We start from the raw sequence: 27,972 nt of genomic DNA, 5'->3' as shown, positions 1-27,972 counted from the left end.
CAGTGTGGAAATACTTGAAACTGTGATGGTTTCAAATAGCTAGCAGAGAGCAAATCCTCCGATTAAAAAAAAAGAAAAAGAAAATTCTATACAAGTTCATTTGTGTAGAAATCTATAATATGATATCTTGCTCTGCAGTAACTAAAAACTATCAAAAAACCTGATGAGATTGCGGTCTTTTTGGATTGTCTCAAGTCATAATCAATAAAACATGAAGTTAATTTTGTATATTAAAATCAGAAAATCATAAAAGGGCTAATTAGACCATTAAATCATCAGAAAAGTAGTTACAGTGGTCACAGGGAGCTGGCTTTTAAGGGCTTCCTCAGGGCCATTAAAAACCACTTGTCATCTAGTTTCACTTATCATACCTGCACGCTATGTCAATCTTTTATTTACAGTTTATGGGCTGCCTCCAAACAGTCCACAGAGACTTGCATGGAAAATTTTTACAGCTCAGCTCTTTACATTTTATTAGAACTTAAAGTTTGCATTATTATGGGTGTGGCTTCACCTTCTCACCCTATTATGGTCTCTTTTAGCTGTAAAAAAAAAAAAATCAAGATAGTGATGGCCATAAAGCTAAAATTGAGTATATTAAATGCCTGCGTTACTTCAAGGTGGCTCACACTGTCGTTTTATACAGTCTGTGCATCAAGCCCAGTGTGAAGATACTGAATAATTACGATTTTGGCACAGAATTCTTTAAAATTACCAAAAAAAAAAGTTTGTAATTATTGTGTATTTTATTGTGTATTGTGTGAATATCATGCCACATCTTCAGCCTGTGTGAGCCTTGTTAATCTGCTCCAGTGACGCCTGTTCAGCTGCACTACATTCCAGGAAGGAACAGAGAAGGTACAAAATCAGGCAGAGAAAATCTCATTTCTCACAATGTCTGATTTCACAAGAAACTGGAAGTTCGTGCCTTCCTGTTTCTGAAACAGCACGTATCTGTTACGAGCTTAATTTTCAAGACACCAGATGCCTTTCAGTGATTGAAAAAAAGAGGATAGCAGGAAACTGCGAGAACTCAATATATTGGTCCGATATCTTAAGGGTATTTTTTTTCTAATGTCATTTCATAAACTGAAATTAAAACTGGAAGTTAACACTCGTTGTGATCTTTGAAAGGATTTTGTTAAATGAATGAGCTTAATCTGTACTTAGGTACATACATTCCCACGCATATATGTTTGCATGCGAATGTTTGCATATGTCTGTTATAACACAAAACCCACGACCACATGCAAACATCCCATTTCTTTTTGAATGAAATGCGTTAAGAACTGTTTCACTCTCTTGAAGCCTTCTTTAAATAGACCACAAAACTGTAATCAGAATTCTAAAAGTGACATTGTGAGTGAGAAGAACCTACACCGCAGGGTGGTGCACAACACTGAAAAGTTCACTTAGTTGCAGGTAGGCAATTAAAATAATGTAAATGTGGTTCAATGTAATAATTTAATGTAATTCAAATCACTAACAAGTTTAACAAGTACTTAAACACTGCAGCAAACTTTGTACTCAAATGGTGACAATGAAAAATAAATAACACAACATTTAACTTTTTAAGTTAACTTAACTATCAGCTCCCTAAGAGTACATTCACACAGTGCGCTTTGGACATCAGCAATCAGACCTATTCTCATGGTATAAAAGGAGTTTTGACATCCCGGCATGCAATGTGAGACATCCTATTTCTATAATCATTCCACGCCAGAAAACTTAAATAAACAAAATCACAACTCATGACATTTCAGCGTTGTAAGGACTCTGCTTAGATTTTAGTCTTTACGCACTGCGTCATTAGGCTAGACGTCAGCGGCTAGAAACGGCAAGTTCAGATCCCACACAAAAAATATACATGATTAGGCTTCTCGCAATCACAAAACTATACCATTAATAGTTATTTTTATTGAAACAAACTATTTTTACTTTTTGTAGTTTCAAAACAACCCTAAAGGATATTAAATATCGGCACAAAATAACCCCTATAGACAGCTTAAACTAAAAAAAAACCTAAATCATCAGTTTTTCAAACCCCATATTGGTGCAATCTACATTATTTAAAAAAAACAGAAAGTGTCCATGAGTGGCTCTTGCTAGGTGGCCTTCTACATGCTTTTACTGATGATGTCTTATCAGTATTAAATCTATAGATTTGTTGTCTTCCTTGGTGCTGTCATCCCGTAACTGGGCAGCTCTTTTCATGACAGCTTATTCTGAATCAGTGACAGTAAAAAACACTACATCTAAAATGCTCGCTCTCTTTCCCTCTTTCTCTCAAAAACACGCATGCACACACGCATACACACAGTTTCTCAAGTGTGACCGTGGCATGTTACATCCTCTATCCTTATCTGCATAGGAAACACGTCTCCAAAAAAGGCCAAAGGGCGTCTACTGAATGGTTTGCTTACGCAGCTCTACAGTCAGACCGAGAGGCAACCAGCCCGCTGATTCATTCACTGTCAAAAGTGCGCACACAAACTGATGATCCAGTGCGAAAACGCACACTACGTGCTTGATATTGAGAAATCTGCCTGTGCTTCTCATTCTTACATAGTCCTCAGGTGTGTGATGCTAAGTGTGAGGTGGCAGGGAGTCGGGGGGAGATACTTCCGTGACGGGGCTTGAGGGCTGATTCTGGACACTGAGGAACAAGGCCTCTGCACGCGTGTGCTGCGCCGGTCGGCCCTTCTTCCTTCTTTGTCGTCAGTCCTTCACCTGAAGGAGCTCAAACATTCCAGTTATGGGTTTTATGTCCTTTCTCTCCCCTCCTCTGGCCGTGCTTTCATCCCTTCGTGGCGTCGGCGGCGAGGCTCTCCAGAAGAGTTCTATAAATGTCCGAGCGGAGGAACCGCGGGTACGAGTCTCTTTCCATCAACCCGTAAACGATCTTCTGAGCGTCGTCAAAGCAGTGCATGGTGGGAGTCTTGACGTTCCTTTTGATCTGCTCTCGGGTGTGATAGTCGATGTTGATCTGGAATGAAGCACAAAGATAGGAATGAGGGGATTTGAGCCAAGAGCAAAAGATGTGAGATTCAACATTTTAGCTGGCACTTCTCTCCTCTTTCAGAGGACTGCTTGCACTGACATATAAAGACAATATGTAAGGGAAACGGTGTCTGTGTGTGACTCTGAAGTTACCTCTTTAGGCGATTCTGCTTTAATGAACTGCTCATAAATCTTCTTGGCTCTTGAGGACATTCGGAATGAAGACTTGATCTTTTTGTAGTCCTCACACGTGAGCCAGAACTCAATGTTCTCGTCGCTGTATTCGGACTTGAGAAAGTTGCGAAAAGTAGCCAGTCCATCTGAGGTGAAGCAAATAAAACAAGTCCATTTTCAGCTTTTATTTAAAACCAAAGAAGAAGAAAAAACCCAAATCAGTCTGCCCAAACTCTCATTCTTACAAACACAATATTGTTTTAGCAGCATTCTCACTCTCTGGGGAAAAAGGAACCTACATTTAGACTCGAGAAGTTTTTCCAGTGACTGTGACCATTGTTGGGTATCTTCTAAACTTAGCCTGCTGGGAGAGAATGCAAGTTGGATTACTTAACAGAATCAAATTTGAGCAAAGCGAAGTCGTAAAGGGTGCGAGTCATACAGAAGCACACTCATTAAGAAAGCATAGCAGATGGGCTTATCGAATTCAGACAAAAATGCCGAACCCTGGGATATGCCGGGTTGGTGTGCGTGCTGTGCCAAAGCAAACATGGTGTCTCAGGATCATTTGAATCCTTTCAATAATGCCATAGATGGAAATCATAGGCGCAGGCTGGCTATTTTAAAACTGAAATGTATGCAAAACACTCCATAAGTCTCCTTACCTCTCAGAGCTGGAGGAGTGAGAGAACATGCACTGGAGTCGGCACATAAAGTTCTTTCCACTGTGTAGGGAATAAAAAAAATATATGAATATATCCCTGTTGCGTTTATTGCTGTTCGATTAGCTTTCAATGAATGTGTCAAAGAATGTTAGGAGTGCTGGTGTTTAGACAAGACAGTGACTCGTGCCGTTATATAAGACAAATGGCTATTTTCAGAGATAGTATGAAGTATTTTTAACATTTTTTTTATGTCAGCACACTATTTGCTATTGAACAACAGCTCGAGATTTTCTCGTCAAGCTCCAAGTCAGCACATTTACTGGAAACTCCAGCTCAGCATTAAAGTCAAAAGTTTCACTCACATGTTTTTGTTTCTCTTCCTGTCATCTCTGTCCATGATGAAACGCTGTGTGTTGGGTGGTTCGACGATTAAGCTTGGCATTGTTTTATTAAGTCCACTCTCTCGGGCTCTTGGTCCTGGTCATGCTGTGGCTGAGAGACACTTAGGAGGATTCCCCCTGCAATGCAGCTTTTTATACCAAGGTTTCCTGTTGACGGTCTGGGGTTGATGGGATACATCAGAAGCTCAAACTAAAGAGGAAGCACCCCTTCCTTCCCTCCCTCTCCTCCTCCTACCTCACAGTTAGAAACAACACATACTCACTCGGTGCTTTGCATGCATGTCTCCCTCCCTCGGCTTGATGCCTTACTCCCTATTATGTCTCTGCTTCTTTTCCTTCCCTTCTGCTGTTGCTGCTCCTTCCCGCCTCCTAACTGGACTAGCCAAACAAACAGCACTCTCTGTGGCTGAAAGCTTGCTGTGTTCCCATTATTTTTAGTCTGCCAGCACAGATGCAAATGACAGCAACAGTGACTTTGATAGGCAAATTGTGACCTTCGCACGCTGTTTGTGTAGTGAGTCCATTAAATGGGATGTAAAAGAGAAGGCGGTTGAAACCAAATATCGGGATTGTCCTTCTGTCTTTCATATTTAACATTTTTTGATCCCAAAAAAGGGAAATTCGTCAAGATGTGGTAGAAATGTGCACAACACAAGGCTACAGTCATGAGTGAGAAAGAGGAAACAGCAAATTGATTGCAACAGAGAGGCTCCGCAAGGCTACAGGAAGCCAGAAAGACTGTCAGAACATCATATCCTGACCACTCTCATCTTTCAGCAGCAGAGTCATTACTTTATTATTGAAGCCTTCCACCATCGTCAAACTGCAGGCTGAAATCCTTATATGGTGGCTAAAACTAGTGTAAAAGGCAGAAGAAAAAAAAGTTGCAGCTTTAATCCAATGCCAAATATCTCCAGAAAATATAGAAGGGTTTGGAAGTGTCTCAAAAAAAAGAGGGCATTCTGTCAGCCCTCACATCAAGCATGATTTGTAGACTACAGGAAGAAGAAGAAGAAGAAGAAGAAGAAGAAGAAGAACAGAAGAAAAGAAACGTACACTTAAATTTTAGGCAGATTTTACCGTTAAAATGAAGAAAGTGTAACATCAACCCACACAAAAGGTAGACATCCAGCAAAGTCAAGTACTATGATAATGAGCATGATGTCATTGCCAATGTCAGAGACCCATACATATTTGAAGGACCCCAGCGTTTTACATTTGAGCCTGTTGTTTGTTTAAGGGACAGGGGAACAGACGGGGAGTGAGGAGAACCAACCGAGGTCAGCCAGAACTCGTGGCTGTGGCCAAAGAACCTTTAGTGAACTGGATGCGGTCTTGGCAAGAACTAGCATTAGCTGAAATTAGCATTAGTTGTGGTGACCCTTCACATTTCACGTTCCTTTCAGTTCTGCGATGATCTACAACAGATATTTTCTCTGGCATTTAAGTAGACATTTCTGCTGATAATTGTAGCACAGAAAAGAACTGTGGGAATTCAATCCCAAACTCTTATCTTAAAGATAAACTAATTTATGTGTTTGTCTTTCGGCTACATCTGAAGGTTTCAAGTAAACTGTTTGGAGCAAATGGTTGGATGAGAACAGTGTGCTCTTTAGTAGAGTAAATACCAGAAGGCATTCTTGGTCTCATGCTCATAAACTTTGAAACTTCTAAATGTGCTAATGATATTGCCAGAGAAAGCCCCTGGTTTAAGGTGTTGTCAGTCAAGGTTTCAAATGATGATTGTTGAGCGAAGGTCCTTGTTTGAAACCCACCTTAAGATGGAAGCGATTTGTCTATTTGGATAGACAAATGGATGCTGGGCTTATACAGGTGTGGTCAGAAGTTTACATACATTTATTGGAATGGATATAATCGGAATTTGGGGCTTTTCTGGATTTTTCTTAGCTGTTCTTTTTCTGGTGTGAAATAACTGTACAGCATACTTACTCTTAAATACTTACATAGTCTTTAATCACTTTAAAAACAAGAATTGGGTATGCAACTTTGAATTTATTATGGATATTTTCCTAATCCACACAGGGTGAAAAGTACATACACAGGCTCAAACAGCCTGTGTATATACAGTGTTGGGAAGGTTACTTTTAAAATGTATTCCATTACAGAATACCGAATACATGCCCCAAAATGTATTCTGTAACGTATTCCGTTACGTTACTCAATGAGGGTAACGTGTTCTGAATACTTTGGATTACTTAATATATTATCATGCTGTTTACAACTACGTGAATGTACTATTGCTGTGATTTATTACTATTACTGAAGGTCCGCGGCTCCGAACCGTAGTAAAGGGACCTCTGACTAATACGGTGGGTTCCGTGTCGGGCTCGTAGCTGAAAACTAGCTTTACTTTGTTGTCTGGGTCAACATTGCTAGCGAGAGACAGAGAGAGGCGTTGAAAGGCTGCTCCAACGGAACTTATTGTTTCGGAAGAAAACACGAACACAGTGTACAGTTGAGTCTTAATAGCTTACTTACAAATGGGCTCGTCAGGCACTCTTCTTGGCTGCAGTGGTTATTATTATATTTACATGCTTCCAGCTCCCGTTTTTGCTCGGTGACAGCTCGGACTTTTCCTTTCTCTCCCTCCCTCGCTCACAGACACATAACGTGTATGGTAGTCCATTCTCACTGCAGCACGGACTACACTGCCCATGAGGCTACATTCTTTAGGGCTATGCCTGTAGCATTCTGCCTTTTAGCTTAGCACAACAACAACGACAAAAAAGCGCTCTCTCACCCAGGAAACACGCAGAGAGAGAGAGCGTCACCCTGTAACCATGGCAACCGTAACGCTGCCGCCTGGAACAACAGAGCGTAGCTGTCAAACAAACCCAAAAAGTACCGCCGTGTAATCCATTTATTTCAGCAAAGTAACTGTATTCTGAATACCACCTTTTTAAACGGTAATTGTAACGGAATACAGTTACTCATATTTTGTATTCTAAATACGTAACGGCGGTACATGTATTCCGTTACTCCCCAACACTGTGTATATACAGTCCAAGCAGGTTAGCGAATACCTAAGAGGGAAAATGGTAGATGTACACAAATTGAGAAGTCTTCTTTGGAGCCATTTCTAAACAATTGCAGATCCCAAGATCAAGATCAAGATCATCATAACATAAGTAGAATTTTTATAGATGTGACACAACTTTGTCAAGCTATAGAAGAAGGACATCATTCTTAGAAAAGAAGAAACTAGTTAGGATGTTTGGGAACAAACAGGGACTGCCATTTATTGGAAAAAGCAGGAACACCAGTGTCACTGTCTATTATGAAGCAAGTTTTACATCACAACAAACTGAAAGAGCGCCAACCATGAAACAAGCCCCTGTTTCAAAACCAACCATGCCTTACTGAAACATGCAGTCAATCTTGACAAGCCAAATGCCTCACGAAGAAATTCTTATGTTCATGCAGGATAAAGATTGACCTATTTGGCCACAATGACGCTATGTTTGGAAGAGTAAAGGTGAGGGATTCAAACCTAAGAACACTGTACCAGCTGTCGAGCATGGTGGTGGTAGCTTCATGGGTGGGTCTGTTTTGTTGCCAGGAAAGTGGATGTAGTAATGAAGGAAGAATACTTCCAAACTCTTCCAACTTCCGCTCAGATAACCAGCTAGATGGTTGAAACTTGAGCACAAGTTGGCACTGCCTTCTTAAATGGCCTTATCAAACCCCTGACTTCAACCCTGTTTAAAATTTGTGTACTACACTTAAAAGCCAGGTCCATTCCAGGGAACCAACCAATTTATGAGGAAATGTGCCAAGAAAAGTGGTTAAACATACAGCCAAAATTACACCAGAACCTTTTTGATTGCTACAAAAGGCGTCAGGTCAAGAGCAACTTGTTAAGAGACATTTAACCAAGTAATAATATTTGAACCTGTGTGGATTTGAGAAAATCCAAAAATAAATTCAGTTGTGCACCGAATTCTTGTTTTTTTGTTTTGTTTTTTTTAGAATGATTAAAGATGTATGCTGCACAATTGTTACACCATGGAAAAAAAATTCATAGAAATTGTTAAAAGCCCAAAATTAACATGATATTTATGACCATGAAGAGTTTAAGTAAACCTTTCACCACAGCTTCATTATTATTGTTTTTGGAGTCCACCTATAACAAAATTTGAAAAGAAAAAAAACATCCCTGATTTGAATTTTATCCTTTGTACAGCACGGGAACTCTTGCAGGAAGTTCCTGTTTGACTAGAGCGCTTATAGGTCTAGTTTGCATATGGGACCTCCTCCGGTCTGTCGAAATGAAGGGGCTACAACTGTGTTAGCTGGGCTAAAACACATTGTACTGGCATATGCTGGCAATTCGGGTAGTTTGCAGCAAATCTTCTTCATATATGCTTCAGTTTGTACATAGTAGCCTGTTTGATTTTGATACCCTTTGGGCTTCAACACTCTGGTGGTCAGTTTGGCACAAGTTGAAGTTTGCCTGTAATTTGCAAAGGCTTTTGATCTACAGAGTTGCAGAACTTTTCAACAGCATTGCTTTCACTGCAATGTATCGCCCAGTATAGGAAAATACAATCATGGGACATTAAATAAGCAAGGTCGCTCTGGGTTATCACTCATTGGTTACAACTCTAACCAATGTACTGACAATAGTCACTATGGTCGGTTTACATTTAAAGCAAAAAAAGGTTAGGTTATTAGCAAATGTAGCCCATAGCCTTGCACTGCCATGTAGACCCTAGCTTGGAGTGTGACCGTACTGAGTCACACCATCTGCCTCTGCCTTCACATGTTGCAGAAGATTTCCTACTCATTTTGTATAGAGAGAGGATGTTGGTGCTTTATTCATTCTCATCCTTGACCACACAGCACAGAAATGTATGTTCATTTTTTTCCAAAATCAATAGAAACAGCTTTGCATTGACAATGTAGCAAATACACAAAACCAGACAAAAATAGCAACTCTGCAATCTTATTAATATTTGGTAGTGTGAATAGATTTACTGTTAGAGGTGTGAAAGCCCAAAGCAAGTGTATTTCACAGATCTAAGATGCTAACTTTGGTTCCTAACTGGGGAATTTGAAGTCTTTAAAGCTTTTTGAAAGCTTCCACTCGAAACCTGATGCCATAGGCTACCCTGTTATAATCTACCCTTAGGCTTTGCCTCACTGACGATTCCCTTTTTTGCCCAAACACGGTTATAAGTACTGAGGCGTTGCGATAGAGTCACCAAACACTGAGAGGTGAAAGCTGCATTCCCTGTCTGAAGTTAAAATGTGGAGAGGCACATCCGTGTATACGATTTAACATTCAGCATCCAGCTCTTATAGTAAAGTACCTCCCCGACTGTAACCGTCTTGACTAACACTGTGCCAGCAGCAGTACTCACTTCCTTTTCGCTACCATGGTAACGGTTGTGGGCTATGAGAAAACAGTGACAGATTGTGTGCCATGTGATGGAGGAGATGTGAGACCTCTGTCGTTTATCAGGAACAACCCGTGACACTCGGTGTACTGAGAGTTTTCTGACGTACGACTGTACACCTGCAAATAGTTTCAGCCCAAAATTACAATCAAAACCAAGTCAACCATAACATTTCCTACAGTATCCACATAAAATTAGGGTGAGCACTTTCAACCTTTTCATAGCACACATGGATTTTGTCCTGCTTTAAAACTCATTTTAACCTTTTAACTTAATTGTAATGCTTTCAGAGTTTACATTCAAAAATATATAATTATTCCCCAAAATACTGACTTTATTAAGCAATTTGCTTACATGTAAATTTTCCATGTAATTTGCTACATATGTAATAATAATGTAAAACATTACATTTAATGGAATCTGTTGATTGGTGTACATTCGGTTTATACCAAGAATATTCTTTTTTAATGCTTAATTATTTGATTAAATATACCTTTAAATTTAACATTTCAGTTGCATTTTACACAAAATTATTGCTTTATGTTCATGAGGGAAAATCATTTTTTCTTTTTTTGTGTGTAATTATGAGATTAAGGATCCAAAATAAACTTTCCAATAGCTATATCCTCTGAAACACAAGTGGCCCTGGATATAATAAATAAAAATAATAATATTGTTATTAAAAGAAAGAGTTGTAGTTATTAGTCCATAGAAAAACAGTATGAGTGGATGTGTCTCTATAAAGATATTTCTCCCTGAAGTAGTTTGGTATCTGAAGCTTTCTGGTTTCTCTCGGCGACTATGAAACATGGATGTTGGGACATGACTAATTGTAGGTTCAGTTGCAAAGTTTTAAAGTTTGCATTTTCGCTGTAGCCAACTCGGCAACTTAAAACTGGAAGAGCGAGCGGCTAATTTGACTGAGACTTTATCATCCTTTTTTCAATCTAATGGCAACCATAATTTACAAAATGAACATGATATAGAAAACACTTCAGTCTAGTGACCGATACCATAGAAAGTCTTTATTGAGGTCATGCATCGAGGAAGCCAAGGGGTCATGTTCCCATAGTACCATAAAGGATGTTCTGAGTGTATGATTTCTGTTTCTATTTCCCTCGATGTCCAAATAGCATTAGAGCAACCTTTCTCACATCAAAGTAAATAGTTTGCATGGAAAGCAATTGCCAAAACCTTTGGCTTTTGTCTGAAAACTTAACTCTTCCATCGCTTTTTAAAATCCATATGCATTTCTATCTAATGACTAGTAACTATAACAGGCAAACTCAAATTGAATATACACCTAAAGGCCCAATCTGTTGTCCCTATAGTGGCTAGGTCAGCTGACTCACAGACGTGTTTAGACTCAACTGCCATGACACAAATGACTATTTGTGTCATGTTGAAGTGGATGTTGATTGTAAACTAGCTAACACAGGGAAACAATATAGCAACATAGTTTCACAGCCTTCTTCACTTGTGTTGGAACTACAAAAAAGTGAGCTTCATAGTTTGTTTTCATACCTTTCATTGGTGTTCTCTTTCATGAACTCTGGGCTTTCACCTTTATGTTAAAAAACAGAGCAAATACCTCAATATAGTATTTTAAAAATAGGATTTCCAGTCATAAAGCTATTAGTCTTTGACCAGATAGAGTTCAAATATCCTTTTGAGTAATGGTATGAGGCGCTTACTGTTGTAAAAAATATAAGCTACTGTCCTTTTATTATCAAATCTGATAAGTGATGAAGCAGATTCTCTATGACCACTTCCTCTTTTTGCCCCACAGTACTCATCATGGTTGGAAAAACTGCTTAAATTTGTTAACAACATCAGGCCATGAGTACAAACCGATGTGACAAAAACCTTTATTAACGTGGAACTGTTTGACATACACAGTCTCTCTATTTTCATCTGAACAAACCTTTCCCAGACTACTCTTTCTGGCTTTTTAAATTTTTTTTCACAAGTATTTTCCCCAGCCATTGTCTGTGGGTGATGAGATTATTCCCCTAACAAGGCAGCACATTGAGGGCTGATCTGTTACGCATCAGGTTGTCTGATGACTCCTGTGTTGTCATTTAAGCCCTTGAGTTATTATTAGCTGCCTCAGTACTCCTTTTTAAGGCACAATCTTTAGGAATAAGGCCGTTTACAGAACAGAGCGGGATCGAGGGTTAGAGTGGGGGGTTACTTTTTTCCAGTTTAGTAAACCCTGATGTTGGTGTACAGAGTCAGGCCCACACCTAATTAAAGGATATAGCAGACATGTGACTGAAAACAGAATCCCTTTGCTGGGTAAGCTGTGGAAACTGTTATCCTTTATTTTGACTCATGCCCTTCCTCATGTCTCAGTTAGTCAGTCAGATAAATATAATTCTGACTATATTGGAATAAAAAGAATACTTATAGATGATGAATGACTACAGTTACTGACTGAATTAGCCAAATTTGGGCAAGAAGTCCTAACATTTCACATCAGAAACAAGCTTAACTTACCTAGACTTTCAGTTAACACATACAGTATTTCAAAGAACCTTGAACTCTGCAAAGTCCTCTAAAGTACTAACACATACCAACATTCTTTATACGTACATATCTCCACACTCACATTACTTTTCTGTCACTGTGTTTGCCTTGCTGTATTATAGTCCACAGCATTTTATCAGTACAAAAAGAAAAAATGATATTGCACACTGTTAAAAAATATTGTTTTATGTTTGGGTTTAGAGTGAAACAGTAAATTAGTTGATCCAGTGTGAAATAAAGTTTCGGAGCAGCTGAATAGAAAACAGGCATGGTAGCTATCTTTAAAGGTACCACAGAGTCCTGGATTTGCGCTTTAGACTCAGGTAGGCATCTGAGTGCAGGAATCTGGGGCAAGAGTCTCTTTCCATCAGCAGGTAAACATGTTTCTGGGCCTCGTCAAAGCAGGAAAGGCTCGGTTTCTCAAGTGCCTGCTTGATCTTCTCTCTAACATGCTGGTCTACATTGATCTGAGAAGGAAACAAATGTGAGAAGTCAACATATCATCATGTAATGTGTTCCCAAATTGGCTGGGTTTGTTTCCAATTTGTAAAAAGGTGCTTGAAAAACGTTAAATCCAAAATAATTAAAATGCCACCACCAAGATGTACAAAATACACCCCTGGAAGGAGGTAAGAAAATACCTCTGAATCCTAGGGTTACATTTTTAAGAAAAAAAAGTCTATTTTGTGGTCAATTTTATTACTGGTACAATAAAAAAACATTAAATCAAACATTAACTTGGTAGCTCTCTTATATGCTTTTCAACTCATCAGATGAAACTCCATGAAATTCAGAATTCTAGCTACTGAGACAGATCACACACGCACTACTTGTCCCTAAAGACTTTCCTTTCCTGTTTCTTTTCTTTCTTTCTTTTTAAACTATGTTATTTCTTGCTCCATTTGTATTTGGATTCTGCTTTTTCTTTGTAATTGAAATACTTCATTCTTTCAAAGAAACATTAAAGAATATATAAAACATTTAGCTTGCCATTTAGCTGAATGATTACTATTGTATTGGTCTTGCTTCACTTCAAGTTGCAACTAACTAAAAAAGAAACCATTGTGGAAGTTCCTTGAATGGCTACATAAGTCAGTCCCCCATAGACTTCTATATTTCCAAGAAATACAGCATTAAAAACATTTTAACAGCCTGCTCCAAAAAAACCCTAACTTTATTATCTGTGGGTAAAATCCCTCTTTATGACAATGTTTTTTTAAAATACCTTATTCATGTGGATGTTGGAGGTAGGAGTGTGACTGCTTATCCTGTCACAGGCAGCTGGTGGCCTTAGTTCTCTAACTCCAGTTATTAAAGTGGACTTCTTCCTCTTCTCTTTGTCTATTGTGTTATTGCCTTTTAGAGGACTTTAATTAAATTACCTAACAAATAATATGCTGTGAGGTACAACCTGTATTAGAAGTTTGTGTTTCAATTTCCGATTGCAGGTTGCTAACCTAGCACGCTAGCTATAGCTGATAACTTAAGATTCCAAACTCCAAATATGGCCACATCTGACTCCAAAAAACTAACATAAATATCTAATCCTATAATAATGTGTAGTAGAATTAGTATCCAAGTATACGTTGCTTGACAACCCCACATGATACATGTGCTGCTTACTTGCCACCGCTAAGTGATTTCTTACTAGCAATGTATATATTTTGTGTGCAGTCTGTGGTTCACAATGGGAAAATTCTGTGCCATATTTGAAATGAATAAAACACTACATAACCTCCCTCCATACTCTTCTACTTTGGTACTTTAACGTGTTTGTAGGTATTTTTACGTGTTCGGTATTGTTCTTACTGTCTTGGAGCAACTGTGACAACATAATTATCTCTGGGATTTCTTAAAGTATTCTGATTCAGTGCATCTTCCCTGAAAATATGGCACAGCAAATACTGTACTAAAAGCACCAGAAGCACTGGAAGTTATGAAATTTGGTAGTCATCTGCATTGCTTCACTGAATTTATAAAAGTTTTGTACAGTTTTTTCTCTGACGCAATCATACTTTCCTTTTTTCTGTAATGCCAGTTTGATAAAATGCCGTTTATATTTGGGATTACTTTTAGTTTACAAAGTTACTCAGAAAGGCCAAGAAAGTAATTTCTTCTTTTAAGCATGAAATATTATTCAGCTCTGGTATAACGGACAAACTGACCTCTCTGCAGGCTGTAGGCTGGATGAACTCCCGGTAGATCTCGTCTGCTCTCCATTGAAGGTCTTCTGGTGAGGTAGTCAACCTGAACTCTTCACATGCAAGCCAGAACTCAATGTTTTCCTCACTGAACTCAGACTGCAGAAAAGAGCGGAATGCTGCTAAATACTCTGCAAAGAGGGAAAGGGTTAAACATACAGAATTATTAATTACGTGAAATTCATTTGTAGAATCACATGGCTCAGTTTCGTGAAGAGTAACACTTCTTACTTTTGTCCTTTAGCAGTTTTTCCAGGTGAAGTTTATGGTCAGTCTGACAACTATAAGGAAATGATATATGGCTATTATTTTCTTTCTAATATACACCATGGAGATGAAAATAACTAACAGTTCCAATCATATGATACCTTAGCTTTGAAGAGTACATCTCATCATTACATTTCTGTACACTGACATACTGGATATCCTTCTTACGCCTCCTGCAGTTCAGTACAATGTCAATCCTTAAAAACAAAATCAAATTCAATATGTTTGTTAATGTAAAGTTTATAAATGTAAACTTAGTATCATTAGTGTGCTTGGCTTACCTTCGTGGCCGCTGCATGTTGGGCATTAAATCCTTAAATTCGTAAAGTCGAATCCTTGAAAATAAGAGTTTGGGCATTTTAACATCCCTGTAATTCCCTGTAGGGAGATACAATAGCCTGCTGTGATATGTGTAAAAGTGCTGTTCCCTCCTGGGCTTGTCCTTAAACTGCCAGGAAAGGTATACCTATGACGCTGTGGGCCTGCTGGTACCTGTATCTAAACGCCAATTGGATACGAATACAAATGTCTGTTGTTAGACTCATCTACCCTTGTTACTGACTCACAGCTGTAAAATTCCTATGGGAGAAATTTTTTTCCGTTACTCAGATTTCTGGAAAAAGGTATTTAGGTGACTGATTGACTACGTGATGTGTGTGTAGTCCATATAGGGTGATATGAGCGTTTGCCTTTTTGTCTTTTACTTGTCTGTATGGAGATTCTAGATGCACTACCTATGCCATATTTTAAATCAGTACTTCACAAATGGTGTGCCGAGACATGGGTGTGCCGTAAGGGAAGTCCAGGTGTGCTGTGGGATCTTGTGAGAATCATACTTCATTGTTACAATGAATGGCTGGACAAAAGTCACGAATTAGCAGTTAATTAACTGATCAGTTGTTTGCATGCATTCATGTCCCTGAAAAAAAGGCACAACTTTTGTTAAAGGCAACCGACTGACCGTGATTGACAAGATTTTCTTGTGTGAAAGAGGCTATGATTAATTAACCACCAGCAGAGATGACCCACGATCTTAAAAACCCAGAAAAAACAGCTGTATTGGGATGTAAACATGCAGTAAAACAGGGATTGGATATTGTATCTATGTCCATTTTTTGTTGCTATGTGATGACATGAAGAGAAATTCAACCAATTGGTGAAGATGTGATAACACATACAGTGAGCCCAGAGGTATTGGTACAACAGGTCAAATAATCTTGAAAAGGAAGGGCGCCAACGACATGATGCCATCAGATAAAAACATAGCTGACAATGGCTGCAGTGAACAATGTTAATTGTTTTTAACAGTGTTTCACTCAAACATTTTTGACACTGTTGTAGCAGTGATATGGTATAGAGCTGTTATATGTCTACAAAGCATCTACGGATTACCAAGACAATCCCATGCATCCACATATTTTTTTCCCCCATCAAAAATACCTATGACCTCATCTTCTGATGCTTCTTGCACACACTTGTTGCCAGGTTACAAATAAACATTTTCCTTCCTAGTTCAATCCCCACTTTATTTTGACTAGTTGGTGAGAGACATTAAACATGGATGAGCGCAGAGAAGATTCAAAAGTTGAATAGTTTTGAGCTGAGTGCAGAAGCAAAAATGAACTGGGGGTTTTTTCTTTTTGCCGAGGACTCTGTGAACACGGAATTTCATTTGTCTAGATTTGTCTAGAACATTAGGCACTACAGGTCAGTTTGTATTTGTAGGCACAGGCCCTAAGCCACCCACTGGCAAACATTAGCTAATGCTATCATTGTGCACAGAAAATAAAGAGGAACCAACCATCCCTTCAGAGACAAACCTCACCTATTTCTGAATCAGAGTGCTGGATCTGAATCAGAGGGAGCAAAAGTGTGAAACTGTCTACATGACAGTCTTGATTTTCAAAATATTAAAGGTATTTGATGAATTGGATAAACAGACTTGTACATTTACTTGTGTAAAACAATAAAAGTAGAAACAAAGACAAGGCATAAAAAGACTGGAATGTGATTGAAAACTGCTAAAGTACCACACCCTTGAAACACTCAAAATATATTCTGCATACCAACAATAAATTGAACGTCATGGTAACAAGTGGCTTTCAAGTGAGAGCGGCATAACTCTAACACCCTAAATACTGGGTTGCAAGGCAATACATTGTAGAGCTAATGCCCTCTGATTTTAAGCAGGCTCCTGGACAATTGACCACCAAGTTGGGCCTTTGAAGGTACTGTTGAGGAACAGGGCCCAATAAGTCATTTGCAGGAAGCTCTTTAGATCAAAGACAGCATTATTTTTGTGCTGGCTGTAAGAAGGACAACCAAAAAATGAAAAAGAATAACTCAAAAAAAGCTGTTTTGAAAATGTGAAGGTCTGAAAAACATGCGCACAGAAACCGAAACATGCACTGAGTCATACAAGGACAGAGTAGCAGCATTTTAAGGCACAGGAAATTAGTAGGGAAGTTTCTATAAGTACTGAAACTCCTGAAGCGACAGACAGTTCTGAGAACAACTCCTAAAACGCAAATGTCCCCTCTTTACTGTCCCCATCAGCCTTAACATGCAAGCCTTAAACTATATTTGTAAACCGGCAAGACAAAGTTCCTCTTCTCTGATCACCCATATTGATTTACTAATGGAAATTTTACAACACACAAAGTCGGTGCCTGTGTGCATTTTTGGGTGGGTGTGTTAAATCAGGTGTATCCATTTGGTGCTTTTCAGGATTCCCTCAGGGGTCTCGTTGTTGGGTATACTGTTGTGTTTGTGGTTAGGAGAATGTTGAAGTGGGTTTATTTCAAACTTTCCCCTCTAACACTACAGGAGCTGTAGTAGATGCACGTGTGAAGCTGGAGATTTAAATTTTTAGTAGCCGACACCCTTAATATTGCATGCTTGATTGAACTGCACTTTCACACCAGGGCATGAGAAAATCCACAGAATACAGAACAGCTCTTTGTTAATCAATGTCTTCATCATGGGTCCACTGAGTTTGTGAAATTGCAACGTTGTGTCGCAAGTTCATGAAGTTGTAACAAATAAAAATGGCATTTTAATTGTCTATATAAAGTATAAGCATTATACAATACTGTACAATCTGGATTATCATTGTTACATTTATTAGCTTTGATATATTGCCCATTTCCAGGTTAATGTCTCTTGTACACCCAAATAGGTTGTTAATCTGCTACCTGTGCATAAGCTATAGATAATAGCATGGCTAGCTAACTAGATTAAACAATAATCTTGAATCATTTAAAAGAAATAAGAGCTTTTGATAATGCAGAGAAACATTCAGTGAGGCTATAAATCACATTAAAAAAAATCTATATCAAAATTGTAAGCCATAGATTATTAGATTTTTTTTCTTTTGCTGTCCTAACTACAGAAGCAGTGTATATTACCACGCCTAGCTACCTACTAGCTTCTGCAGTGACCTTGTAACCAGGTGTTTTTCAAAAGGACAAGATTTACATAGAGATATTTTACATATAGTTATTTTGTGAGTCTATAAATTGTATATGTATATAGAGATAATAGTTAAATAAGGAACCAAGATAAAAATATACAGTTGTCTAGAAAGAAAATATTATAGGGTCATTTAGACTAAATGCAATGGCATTTACTGAACAACTGGTTACACAAAGTATTTTTTTCATCTGCGTTCTTATGGAATTAATGTAAATCAAACTTCAAATTTTGAACAATTTCTTTCTATGTTAAAGTGTAGCTTTTGCCAGAAACAGAATGTGTTTCAGGTGTGATACACGTAAAAGTTCTGTATTTGCAGCTGTTCAACATAAGTAGCAAACATGACTTTTAAAGTTCCTTTTAAGTTTAAAGTTCCTTTTAAAGTAAGTTTAAAGTGGAAGCATTATGTAGGCCTGTACATTTATATATGATAGAGGATACTACAGCATCTGCTGTGTTACAGGAGAATTATAGACTAAATGAAATACACTAAACAAGGGAAGGCCTCATGCTTTAACATATGCTGAAATCATTTCTTTAGTCAAATGAATGTAAATAATATGACCCGAATAAAGGCTAAAATAAATTATGATAAGTCCATACAATTCAATTTCTAAACTGGAACTCTTTGGACCGTGGATAGAATTAGAAAGGTAAGGGTTGTATGACTATCCCAAGGATCAAACATACAGAAAGGACCATCACATTGGTTCATTTCACTATAGGACTTGTATTCAGCATTCTTTTAAATAATAGACATTGAAACATGATTTTAAAGCAGCGTTTAAGCTTCCCAGTGCATGAATTGACCTCAGCAATTAAGGTAATTTCTAATAAAATAGTAATCCCAAGCATGCCTTTATCAAGTATGTGAAATATCTGAATTTGAATCCCACTGAAAGTCTCTGTGGGATCTACAGAAAAAAGCAGTTTAGGCATAGAAGAAAATTAGTAAGCTGGAAGCTTTACCTTAAGGAATAAGCTAAAACTGGAAGTTTAAATGTGTTTGAGGATTGAATCATTTTCCATTTTTTAACATCGTGTCTCAAAATATATCTTAAAAATGCTCTATTTAGTTATCTTTTTGAAATAGTTTATCATGACTGTCTGATATTTTTTCACTGAATTAAATTTGCATTAATATCTTGGTTAATTTATTTATCTCACCCTGCTTTGTTTTTGTAGCCTTTAAAGTAAATGTTCATGTGTGCCTGGGCCGGCTTGAGATTTTGCAAATGGGCAACCACCTGCTACATGAATTATTTCCTGTTAGTATTTTTATACTTGATGCTGTTTCTAAATGAAAATGAAAGGCAAATGATAAGAGACCAGAAAGAAGAGCAACAGCTAGCCAGCTTATCTCAGTGATCCTGACACAGATTGTATTCCTTGTAAGGTAAACTACGCGGGATCCATTCAGTGGCCCAGGTGTCATTCAGGAGATATTACAACAAAACCACTCCACAACTTCATAAAAGTATGATTGGAGTCATAAAATATTCCAGAGCTTACATTTTTTTCATGCAATTTACAAAAAAGTGGAAAAAACTGCTCTGTGCTAATTAGCTTGTGATGAGTGACGCTAGTAATGAGTCGTCTTCAAGTTAACAAAACAGGCTTCAGTTGTGCCCTTTTTGTTCTCAATTTAAATATATAAAGTAATACGATTTTAATAGACTAAAACCTCAATTGTTTGTATATATATTTGTATATAGATGGTGAAAAATTTGAACTTCCGCAGTGAAACACTGGAGCTTACTCGGTCAAGAGGTGGGTTATCAATGAGACTCAACCATTTGATTACAACACATTAAAAAAAAAAAAAATGCAGGGTAGGGCACTTCCACTTCTGCGGCTGCCTGTGACACTTGCAAAACGTTGTGGCTCTATAGCCTTGTCTTCTTCAGTCTAAAACATCAGCTAGACTGGCTGACAGTTTAATTAAAAACAAATGGAAACACACAGTGGGTTGATTTCCTCTTGTGTGGCGGTTGCCACGGTCGTACAACAGAGCAACCGAACAATGTGCCTTTTTGCAGCAGTAACTTTATTGTAGTTTTGTATCATAGGGCACTCGGGTGATTTTGCCTACACTGTACGTGAGTTTCATTCAGATTTTGTGGTAGTTAAAATTATTCCACATGAGTTTAAACTTAATTTACAAATGATCTAGAAATATGTGAAAATGTTTATTTTACTCAATTAATTATACCATCTTTAGTGACTCCTTTTTCTGTTTTCTACTTTACTTACTGTGTCTGTTAACGTCATTCTAACATTATATCTTTGCCATTTTCCTGGTCAAGTGCAGTCCTTAGAAAATCAAGTAATGTTATCTGTAACAGACTGTTCTGAGGTGACAGCATGGAAGCACAAAACTACGTGTCATTTTAACGCTAACTAATTGAATCAAATCTTTCGCTGACACATAGCAGTATAAAATCAACAAACACAGGCATCTGACTGAACAGATAGCATGGTCGTGAACATTCTTCTCATATTTAGCCATTCAGAGGAGCTATTTTTAGACTACTAATATCTCTGTAGATCTTGTTGAACCTGACACATACTTTCCATCAAATCAAGTTCATTCCTACCTGCGTGCAAAAGAACATACAAAAAAAAAAAAAAAAAAAAAAAGCTTTATGCGTCAATCCGGTTTACCTCATTTTTAGGGTTTCTCAGTTTAAATTTGTATTCTCCCATTAAATATCTAATGGTCTCACCGTTATAACTTATTAAACTACATAATGGCTACTGTTAATGCAGTAGCAGTGGTTCTGCAGCTTTGGTTTTGGAAGTTAAGGAGAAACAATAAAAGTTTTTAACAAGGTTTTAAATACCTAATGAGGATAGAGACAGTGCTAGCTAGCTGCTGTTTACCAGGAGCAGTGTTTTTACTCTTGTTCTGATTTAACCACTTATTTGCATTTTAAACACCGTGGTTCTTCTTTTCTTTGTGTAGTATGTTTTTTCCAAGTATGTTTACTGCATTAGAATTTCCCCAGATTTTCAACAATGTCCTTCTTTCTTAGTCTGCTGCATAAAACTACCTTTTGGATGCTTTCAGCAGTGCGGTTGTGACATTAGCATTACATAATAATGGAAAATCATGAAACATTTCAACATATCAGGCCTGACTGACTGACAGGAAGTGAACTTGGTGAGACAATAACTCTAGCAGCTGTAATAATGTGGTGAAAAAAAAAACGAAACAAAAAAAACTAGAGACCATAAAAGGTTCTGTCACTTTCACTTAACTTTGTAGGAACAGCTTACAGTAATTATGTTTAATTAATTTGTTACTAGGTAAAAAAACAAAACAAAAAACGCCAGCATGTTCTCATTCTACGCAGATGACAGAGAGGTATTTAAGATTTTGCTGTGAGTACTGGGAACGCTGTTGTTACTCTTACACGGAATTCAAACAGCTCTTTGTTCTTCTTCTGTGAAAGTGTAGAAATCAAACTCTATTTTGTCATAGATGATTTCAGGTCATTATAGCTACCAGCGCTAACCCTACTCTGAGCCCAACCCTATGTTTTGGAGAAACACATGAATGTCAGATTGATTATTTTCCTTGTTCCCTTGTTACAAAAACATATGAAAAAGATGTCATAAAACAAAAATGACATCTTTTGATTGCCTACGATGATGGTGTTACGGTTGGGGACTTCACCACAGGTGATCTCAGAGGGTTTAGTGATACCCCTCACCACTGGAATCCTCTGAGTTATCAGTAACCCCTACCTCTAACCTAGCCTAAGCAATCAGAAATTGTAGTTTGGATATTGAATCGGGGATGGGGTTCATTCTCATCATCACCCAGTCACTTAAACCCTTCTCTGACCCTAAGCTTATGCTATCAATTTATGTATTTTTTTCATTAAATTATCTCAGCCATCTTGGAAAAAAGACATTTCTGTAAATATATAGAAAGGCACTTTTTGCTTGCTTCCAGACCACAGGGGTAGTTTTCAGGGCTAGATTTGGGGCTGACGTAAGCCTCACAGTGATAAGAAGAAGAATAGCATTGATGTTGCCCACAGATCTGAACATATCCTCTTCTGTGCTTGCTTGCCCTGTGGGGAATAACAGCTTTTAACTAGATTTTATCTCATCAATCACAGGCAAGTTAAAATTGGCACCAAGCTTTGTTTGCATACATGACTCAGGCGGCTCAAGAAAAGACCCTTTACCATTTGAGTCATCATACGACACAATCGTATCAACCCGAGGAGCTAGAAGAGAGAGAAAAAAAGCCCTATCTTTGTTTTTGGAAATGATTTCTGCCAACCACATAAATGATGGCAAACAAAAACAACTGTGGTCACTGTGACATGCCGTCCCACTGAGCCTCAGGGTCGCTCGTAAAAGTGCCGCATTGGGAGTCGGAAGAGACACACAGAGCTGATCCTCCGTGCTGTCTGGAATGAGCTTTTCCATCATGTTGGACATGGTCATATCTATATGAGGTACAAGTGTGAATGAATAACCAGCTTGCGAGAGGAAGTGAGGAATTCTAGTACTCTTTTCTACAACAAGGCTCTGTGTTTCAAATTTAAAAAGCCCAGAAAGGGATTTTTTGGGAGTCTCTTTTAGTTTCTTTCACCGAGTAAACAAAAAATGTTTTGTGATATAATTTTTTGTGGGGGGGGGGGGGCGGCTTCACACAGAGACATGACTCACAGTTCAAAGGAAGCGCCTATGTAGGTTTTGTTTCTTGTGAAGGACAGGTGTGATGAGGGGCCGGTCAGGTTTCATTTTCAACATCGTTACAGTTCGAGAAAGCTGTATGCAGCGCGATGTTAGCTGCGCACATTGCATTCAGCATGATCATATTCCTGCTTTTCCACCCACGATTAAAGATCAGCTACTGAGCTCTAAAGCTTTGCTTTTAACCCAAGTCTAAATATGTAAACAACTGACGCTATTAAATATAATAGACAATATCACAAGGTGCATGCTGAGTCTGCAAAGATCTTCACTCATAGTCCTGCTACATTTAAAAGCATAAAATCATGTCTCTTGGTGTGCTGACCTTCAACTTGGTCACATTGAAAACCACCTCTGTCTCAGCAGCCTGACACTGTGAGGAATCGGTGTCGCAAGTGTTTCACCAGAACACTGTGTGGAAGTGAAACGGCTTTCTATAGCTGATGGACACGAGGCTGTTTTGGAGGGAAGTCAGACTGTCGTTTTCTTATCATGTCATCTACATTCCCCAGACTTGAGCCTGTGCCGCAAGCGTCACTCTTTGTGTCAGCATGAATTTGTACCACATGACACTTTCCTGTTTTTAGAGCATAGCTAATGATGAAATCTCTCAAAAGTCTTGTGAACATACACAACCTGGTGCTCATTCGAGTCCTGCAGTGTTATGGTACAGTGGTTGTGTTCCTACAGGTAATGGAGCCTATTTGCACTCCAAAAACCCCTATAGCATGTAGTAACTTGACTATGTGTAGATCGAATGATGATTGGCTGAAAAGTGGGCTGGAACAGGGAAGGGAGTGCCAGTAAAAGTCATCAAGAGTAGAAGAAGTGCAAAAAAAAGTTATCAAAGATCAAAAAAAGAGAGCAGGGAAAGAACAGAGATTGGCTGCAGTGGAGACTTTTCATTGTTTTTAACACTCAGCCTCAGTTTGGCCCTTCTCTGTGGCTGCTTGAAGGACCAACAACGGCACAAACAAGAGTGGCCCACACACTGGTTGTGCCTACTTAAGACTCTTTGGAGCACCCAGCAACCAAAGCTCCACAGCCAACAGAACCATGTTCCAGGATAGTAGAACCTCAGAGGGTTAAAAAGCTTGCTGCCTTTCCTCAAAATAAGATTTGGAAAAAAAAAAACCCAGAAAGCCTCCAGCTATAATTACACAACATGCTAATCATAACATGCGGTCTCAAAGGTACCAAAGATGCAAATGAAATAAAAAAAAATAATAGTTAAAAATGTGCAGTATAGTTTACTCTGCCTGATCCATGTCATACCAGTCTCATATGAGGCTGAAATGATAAGAGCTGGCATTTGTCTCCATCTAGTGGTTGAGTGTGAATACTAATCTATAAGAATATGCAAGTGAAGCAAGACTTAATTACCCAAACAGTTGATACATAAAAAGGAAACTACCCTCAGGCACAAACAGTACCTGGTCAGAGGGCCCGGTGGCGCCAGTGTCCGGCAGCCTCGCCTCTGTCAGTGCGCCCCAGGGTGGCTGTGGCTACAATGTAGCTTGCCATCACCAGTGTGTGAATGTGTGTGTGAATGGCTGGATGACTGGATGTGTAAAGCGCTTTGGGGTCCTTAGGGACTAGTAAAGCGCTATACAAATACAGGCCATTTACCATCTAGAGGCCACCTGTAGGTACTACTTTGTTTTCATTTGATTGGTTCGTAATCATAATACTCATAAAATGCTGGAAAAGATTTTTTTTTCCAAAATGATGCACTGTGTTGCCAAAAGTATTCACTCACCCATCCAAATCATTGAATTCAGGTGTTCCAATCACTTCCATGGCCACAGGTGTATAAATCTAAGCTCTCGGGAGCTGACATCACAGAGGGGGGTCAGTGGATGCTGAGGCACAGCACATTGTAGACACAAACACAAGACCAGGGGTGTCCAACTCCAGGCCTCAAGGGACGGTGTCCTGCAGGTTTTAGATGTGTCTTTAAACCAACACAGCTGATTTAAATGGCTAAATTACCTCCTCAATGTGTCTTGAAGTTCTCCATAGGTCTGGTAATGAACTAATCATTTGATTCAGGTGTGTTGACCCTTCAGGTCGAGAGTTGGACACCCCTGCACTAGACACTCGTTCCAGTTTTGCACCAATTTTAACCCCTGACTATGGCACACGGTTTTGCCCCTTTCATCTTTTTTATGAGACATCCCCTGGTGATTAAGACAGATATACGATTGCCTTTCAGTTATGGAAGGCATGCAGTGACGTGTTTGTCTGACTGCACTGTGCCAGAGTTTGGTGGAGTAGGGATTATGGTGTGGGGTTGTTGTTCAGGAGTTGGGCTTGGGCCCTTAGTTCCAGTGAAAGGAACTCTTAATGCTTCCGCACACCAAGACATTTTGGACAATGTCATGCTACCAACTTTATGTGAACAGTTTAGGGATGGTCCCTTCCTGTTCCAACATGACTGCACACCAGTGCACAAAGCAAGATCCATAAAGACGTGGATGAGTGTGCAAGCTGAGTTCTTCTACACCAAAACACAGTCAGAGAGAGTCCTAACCTCAACCTTTTGGATGAATTGGAGCGGGGACTGTGAGCCAGGCCTTCTGGTTGAACATCAGTGTCTGACCTCATGGTCAAAAGAATGGTCAAAAATTTCCATAAGCACTCATAAACCTTGTGGAAAGCCTTACCCGAAGAGTCGAAACTATTATAGCTGCAAAGGGTGGGCCGACATCCTATTAAAACCCTATGGATTAAGACCAGGATGTCACTCGAGTTAATATGCGTGTGAAGTGCGTGAATACTTTTGGCAGCATAGTGTGCCTTAGTGTATCACTGAGGTTGAATGGACGTCTTGAGAGTACTTCCTTCCTCATGAAGCCTATAGCTATTATTAAATCCTTCCTCTTTCCTTCTCTCGCACATTGTGTTCCCTCTTTGCACCCTATTACCACCGACAGCTGATAAACAAAAAACAACAACAACAGCGATAACTGTGTCAAATATTCTCTGTGAATGATACAGCGTGGTTTTCTCCACTTTGTTTTTTTCCCCCCACACTAACACACCCGTTGGCACACTAGCTGGGAGAAAGCTACACGGGAAAAGTTGTTGCATCCTTAGATTACAAGCTAGCGTAGAAATAAAAGCACTCTTTCATCACTTGCCCCGTATCTCTAAAGCGTCTGTGCTAAAGCGCTGAAGGTCTGCCACAGGAGAAGTTAATCTGTGGGAGTGTGTGTGTTGAGACTGTGTAAAGTTGGGGGAGAAGGAACAGTTTGTGGGAGTCAGCAGAGACTCGGTTGCCTTATCTCCCACCCACTGCGAACTCTGCCACTCGTGCCCCTCCGAGTCCCAAATTCCCGGGGCATTATCTCTGCCTCGGCTGCTCACATTACATCGACCTGCTGGGGCTTCTCTGCCTCTGAGCCTTCCTTCTTTAACACGACCCCCATCTTTTTTCCTACCCTTCTTTTGCCCTGCCATGCTTCTCTTCTCAATCACTTCCTGCTTCCTCTGCCTCCCTGCATCCCACTGTTCTTTTCAATTTTCTCCAGTGTTTGTGCTTTCACTTATTTTTTTCTCTATACCCTTCCTCCTCTCCTTACTGCCTCTCCTAATTCAACCCCCCGCCTCCCCCCCCATTTCATTGTAAACTCACCACAAATCCTTCTTTTTCTCATTACTTGTCTCCCCATCTTCCACTCTCCTCCCTATTCCTAATCCTTCTCTGCTTTCCTTTTTTTCCTTTTTCTAAATTACAGATTCTCTTTTCTTTTTGTCTCCTTCTCCTCCTACATTTTGACCTTCACTGTCAAGCCCCTTTTCTCCCATCCCACCCTATCCTATCTTATCCCGTCCTATCCTGTCTCTCCTGAGTATTAAGCCCATGCTGAGTTCCACTAGCGCCAGAAATACAATCAGATAATGCCAGACCAATCAGACAGGCAGAAGTTAGCTCCCTGCAGGATTGCTTGCACAGAGCGACTACATTCTGCAGATGCCGTGTGTGAGGTCCACAAAAGGTTTCCGTGCATGGCTCATTCAGGAAACATAACATAAGGTCAGAAAATAGCATGTCACAATCTCTTGTTTAAATGATGCCCTCCTCATTTTGATGCATCTTTTTTTCTTTTACTATAAATGACGGTTGTTGGGAATTAGATGCTAATTTCCGTCATGAGAAATATGTGTTGTTACATTTTACTTTACACTTTTCTTGTCTTTTTTTGTTGTGCTATGAAAACAGATATTTTGCCTTTCAGGGAAAATAAATGACACATTTACATACTTTGCTTTTGTGTGGGATGCTTGTAACCAGTCTTGTAACCACTAAAAGATTAATATCTGTAAGCTCTTCTCTGCTGTTAAAGTAACATAACAGAAGTCACTAAAAAGCGTATGACTGACTATGCTTAAGAAATACAGATGTCCACAGAGAGTCGGTACATTTGGAAAGATCATCATTTATTAACAAGTTTCATGCTAACTACTAGAGTTGTTAGCAACCCAAGGAGGACCTGTTCTGCTCATTTCCAACTTCATGTAGTTATTCTTGAACTCGTCTGCGGTAGCAGAATAGTTTTGCATAATTCACCGTTCAAAGTAGCAGATGCTGGGCCATCTTTGCACTCTGCACCATGACAGTGAATATGCTATACATATTGTTATTGTCTGTGCCATGTCACTATTGTCTGTTGTCTGTTCTGTTATGAACACCGGGAGCAAAATAATAGCACGTTTCCTTGTATGTGTGCACATACTTGGCCAATAGAGATAATTCTGATTGTCAGTCCACCTTCTGTATCCAGGTAGCTGGTTTAGCTCCCCTCCCTCAGATCTGGTTTCTTCTTGGAAGCAGCAAATCTGAAATACGGGTCTTGGCTGTTTGCCTGAGAGGACCATATTAAGGATATCCATATCTGTCATTATGACATCTCTTTGGTAGCTGAAGCCTGAGTTTTTGGTTTAGAGGCATTATCTCTACATGCACCTTGCTTAATTTGAGCATTCTTCACTATAACGATATCTGTGCAATATATGTTCCATTGTAAAGGGCTATTTTATTCTATGTGCATGAGAGAACGTGATGGAAAGAATGAAAAATCCTCTCTAACCTTCACTAAGCACCCATTAACAGAACACAGGA

The 27,972-nt window shown here is 39.0% G+C and overlaps 2 protein-coding genes across 3 annotated transcripts; both read right to left on the bottom strand.

The window, feature by feature from the left end:
* Positions 1-1,116: 1,116 nt before the first annotated feature.
* Positions 1,117-4,408, bottom strand: LOC134646846 (regulator of G-protein signaling 21-like). 2 transcript variants are annotated; one of them, XM_063500835.1, is made up of 5 exons: positions 4,202-4,408; positions 3,840-3,899; positions 3,474-3,535; positions 3,154-3,320; positions 1,117-2,986 (listed from the first exon to the last, which is right to left on the bottom strand). In XM_063500835.1, exons 1-5 carry the CDS (start codon positions 4,279-4,281, stop codon positions 2,798-2,800), a joined length of 558 nt encoding a protein of 185 aa, XP_063356905.1. In that variant the 5' UTR covers positions 4,282-4,408; the 3' UTR covers positions 1,117-2,797. The 2 variants fall into 2 exon arrangements, with proteins under 2 accessions (XP_063356905.1, XP_063356904.1); XM_063500834.1 differs by having other exon boundaries at positions 1,120-2,986; positions 3,474-3,538.
* An 8,062-nt stretch (positions 4,409-12,470) lies between these two features.
* On the bottom strand, positions 12,471-15,015 carry si:ch211-117l17.6 (regulator of G-protein signaling 21). The gene is made up of 5 exons (XM_063460401.1): positions 14,939-15,015; positions 14,759-14,854; positions 14,622-14,671; positions 14,355-14,521; positions 12,471-12,656 (listed from the first exon to the last, which is right to left on the bottom strand). The coding sequence occupies exons 1-5, from the start codon at positions 15,013-15,015 to the stop codon at positions 12,471-12,473; spliced, it is 576 nt and encodes a 191-aa protein (XP_063316471.1).
* Positions 15,016-27,972: the final 12,957 nt, after the last annotated feature.

This window comes from Pelmatolapia mariae, linkage group LG17 (genome assembly GCF_036321145.2).
Source record: "Pelmatolapia mariae isolate MD_Pm_ZW linkage group LG17, Pm_UMD_F_2, whole genome shotgun sequence".
Taxonomy (NCBI): Eukaryota; Metazoa; Chordata; class Actinopteri; order Cichliformes; family Cichlidae; genus Pelmatolapia; species Pelmatolapia mariae.
Note: the sequence above shows the minus strand (reverse complement) of the source record. Positions and strands in the feature narration are given on the sequence as shown.

What these genes read in the sequence shown, in the direction of transcription:
- si:ch211-117l17.6 (XM_063460401.1), bottom strand. Translation starts at nt 15,015, where the DNA reads ATGCCCAAACTCTTATTTTCAAGGATTCGACTTTACGAATTTAAGGAT. An exon ending in ATGTACTCTTCAAAGCTAAG is followed by an intron (nt 14,672 to 14,758) that starts GTATCATATGAT and finishes ATTTCCTTATAG; the next exon opens with TTGTCAGACTGACCATAAAC. An exon ending in AAAACTGCTAAAGGACAAAA is followed by an intron (nt 14,522 to 14,621) that starts GTAAGAAGTGTT and finishes CCCTCTTTGCAG; the next exon opens with AGTATTTAGCAGCATTCCGC.
- LOC134646846 (XM_063500834.1), bottom strand. Translation starts at nt 4,281, where the DNA reads ATGCCAAGCTTAATCGTCGAACCACCCAACACACAGCGTTTCATCATG. An exon ending in CACTCCTCCAGCTCTGAGAG is followed by an intron (nt 3,539 to 3,839) that starts GTAAGGAGACTT and finishes ATTCTCTCCCAG; the next exon opens with CAGGCTAAGTTTAGAAGATA. An exon ending in AAAACTTCTCGAGTCTAAAT is followed by an intron (nt 3,321 to 3,473) that starts GTAGGTTCCTTT and finishes GCTTCACCTCAG; the next exon opens with ATGGACTGGCTACTTTTCGC.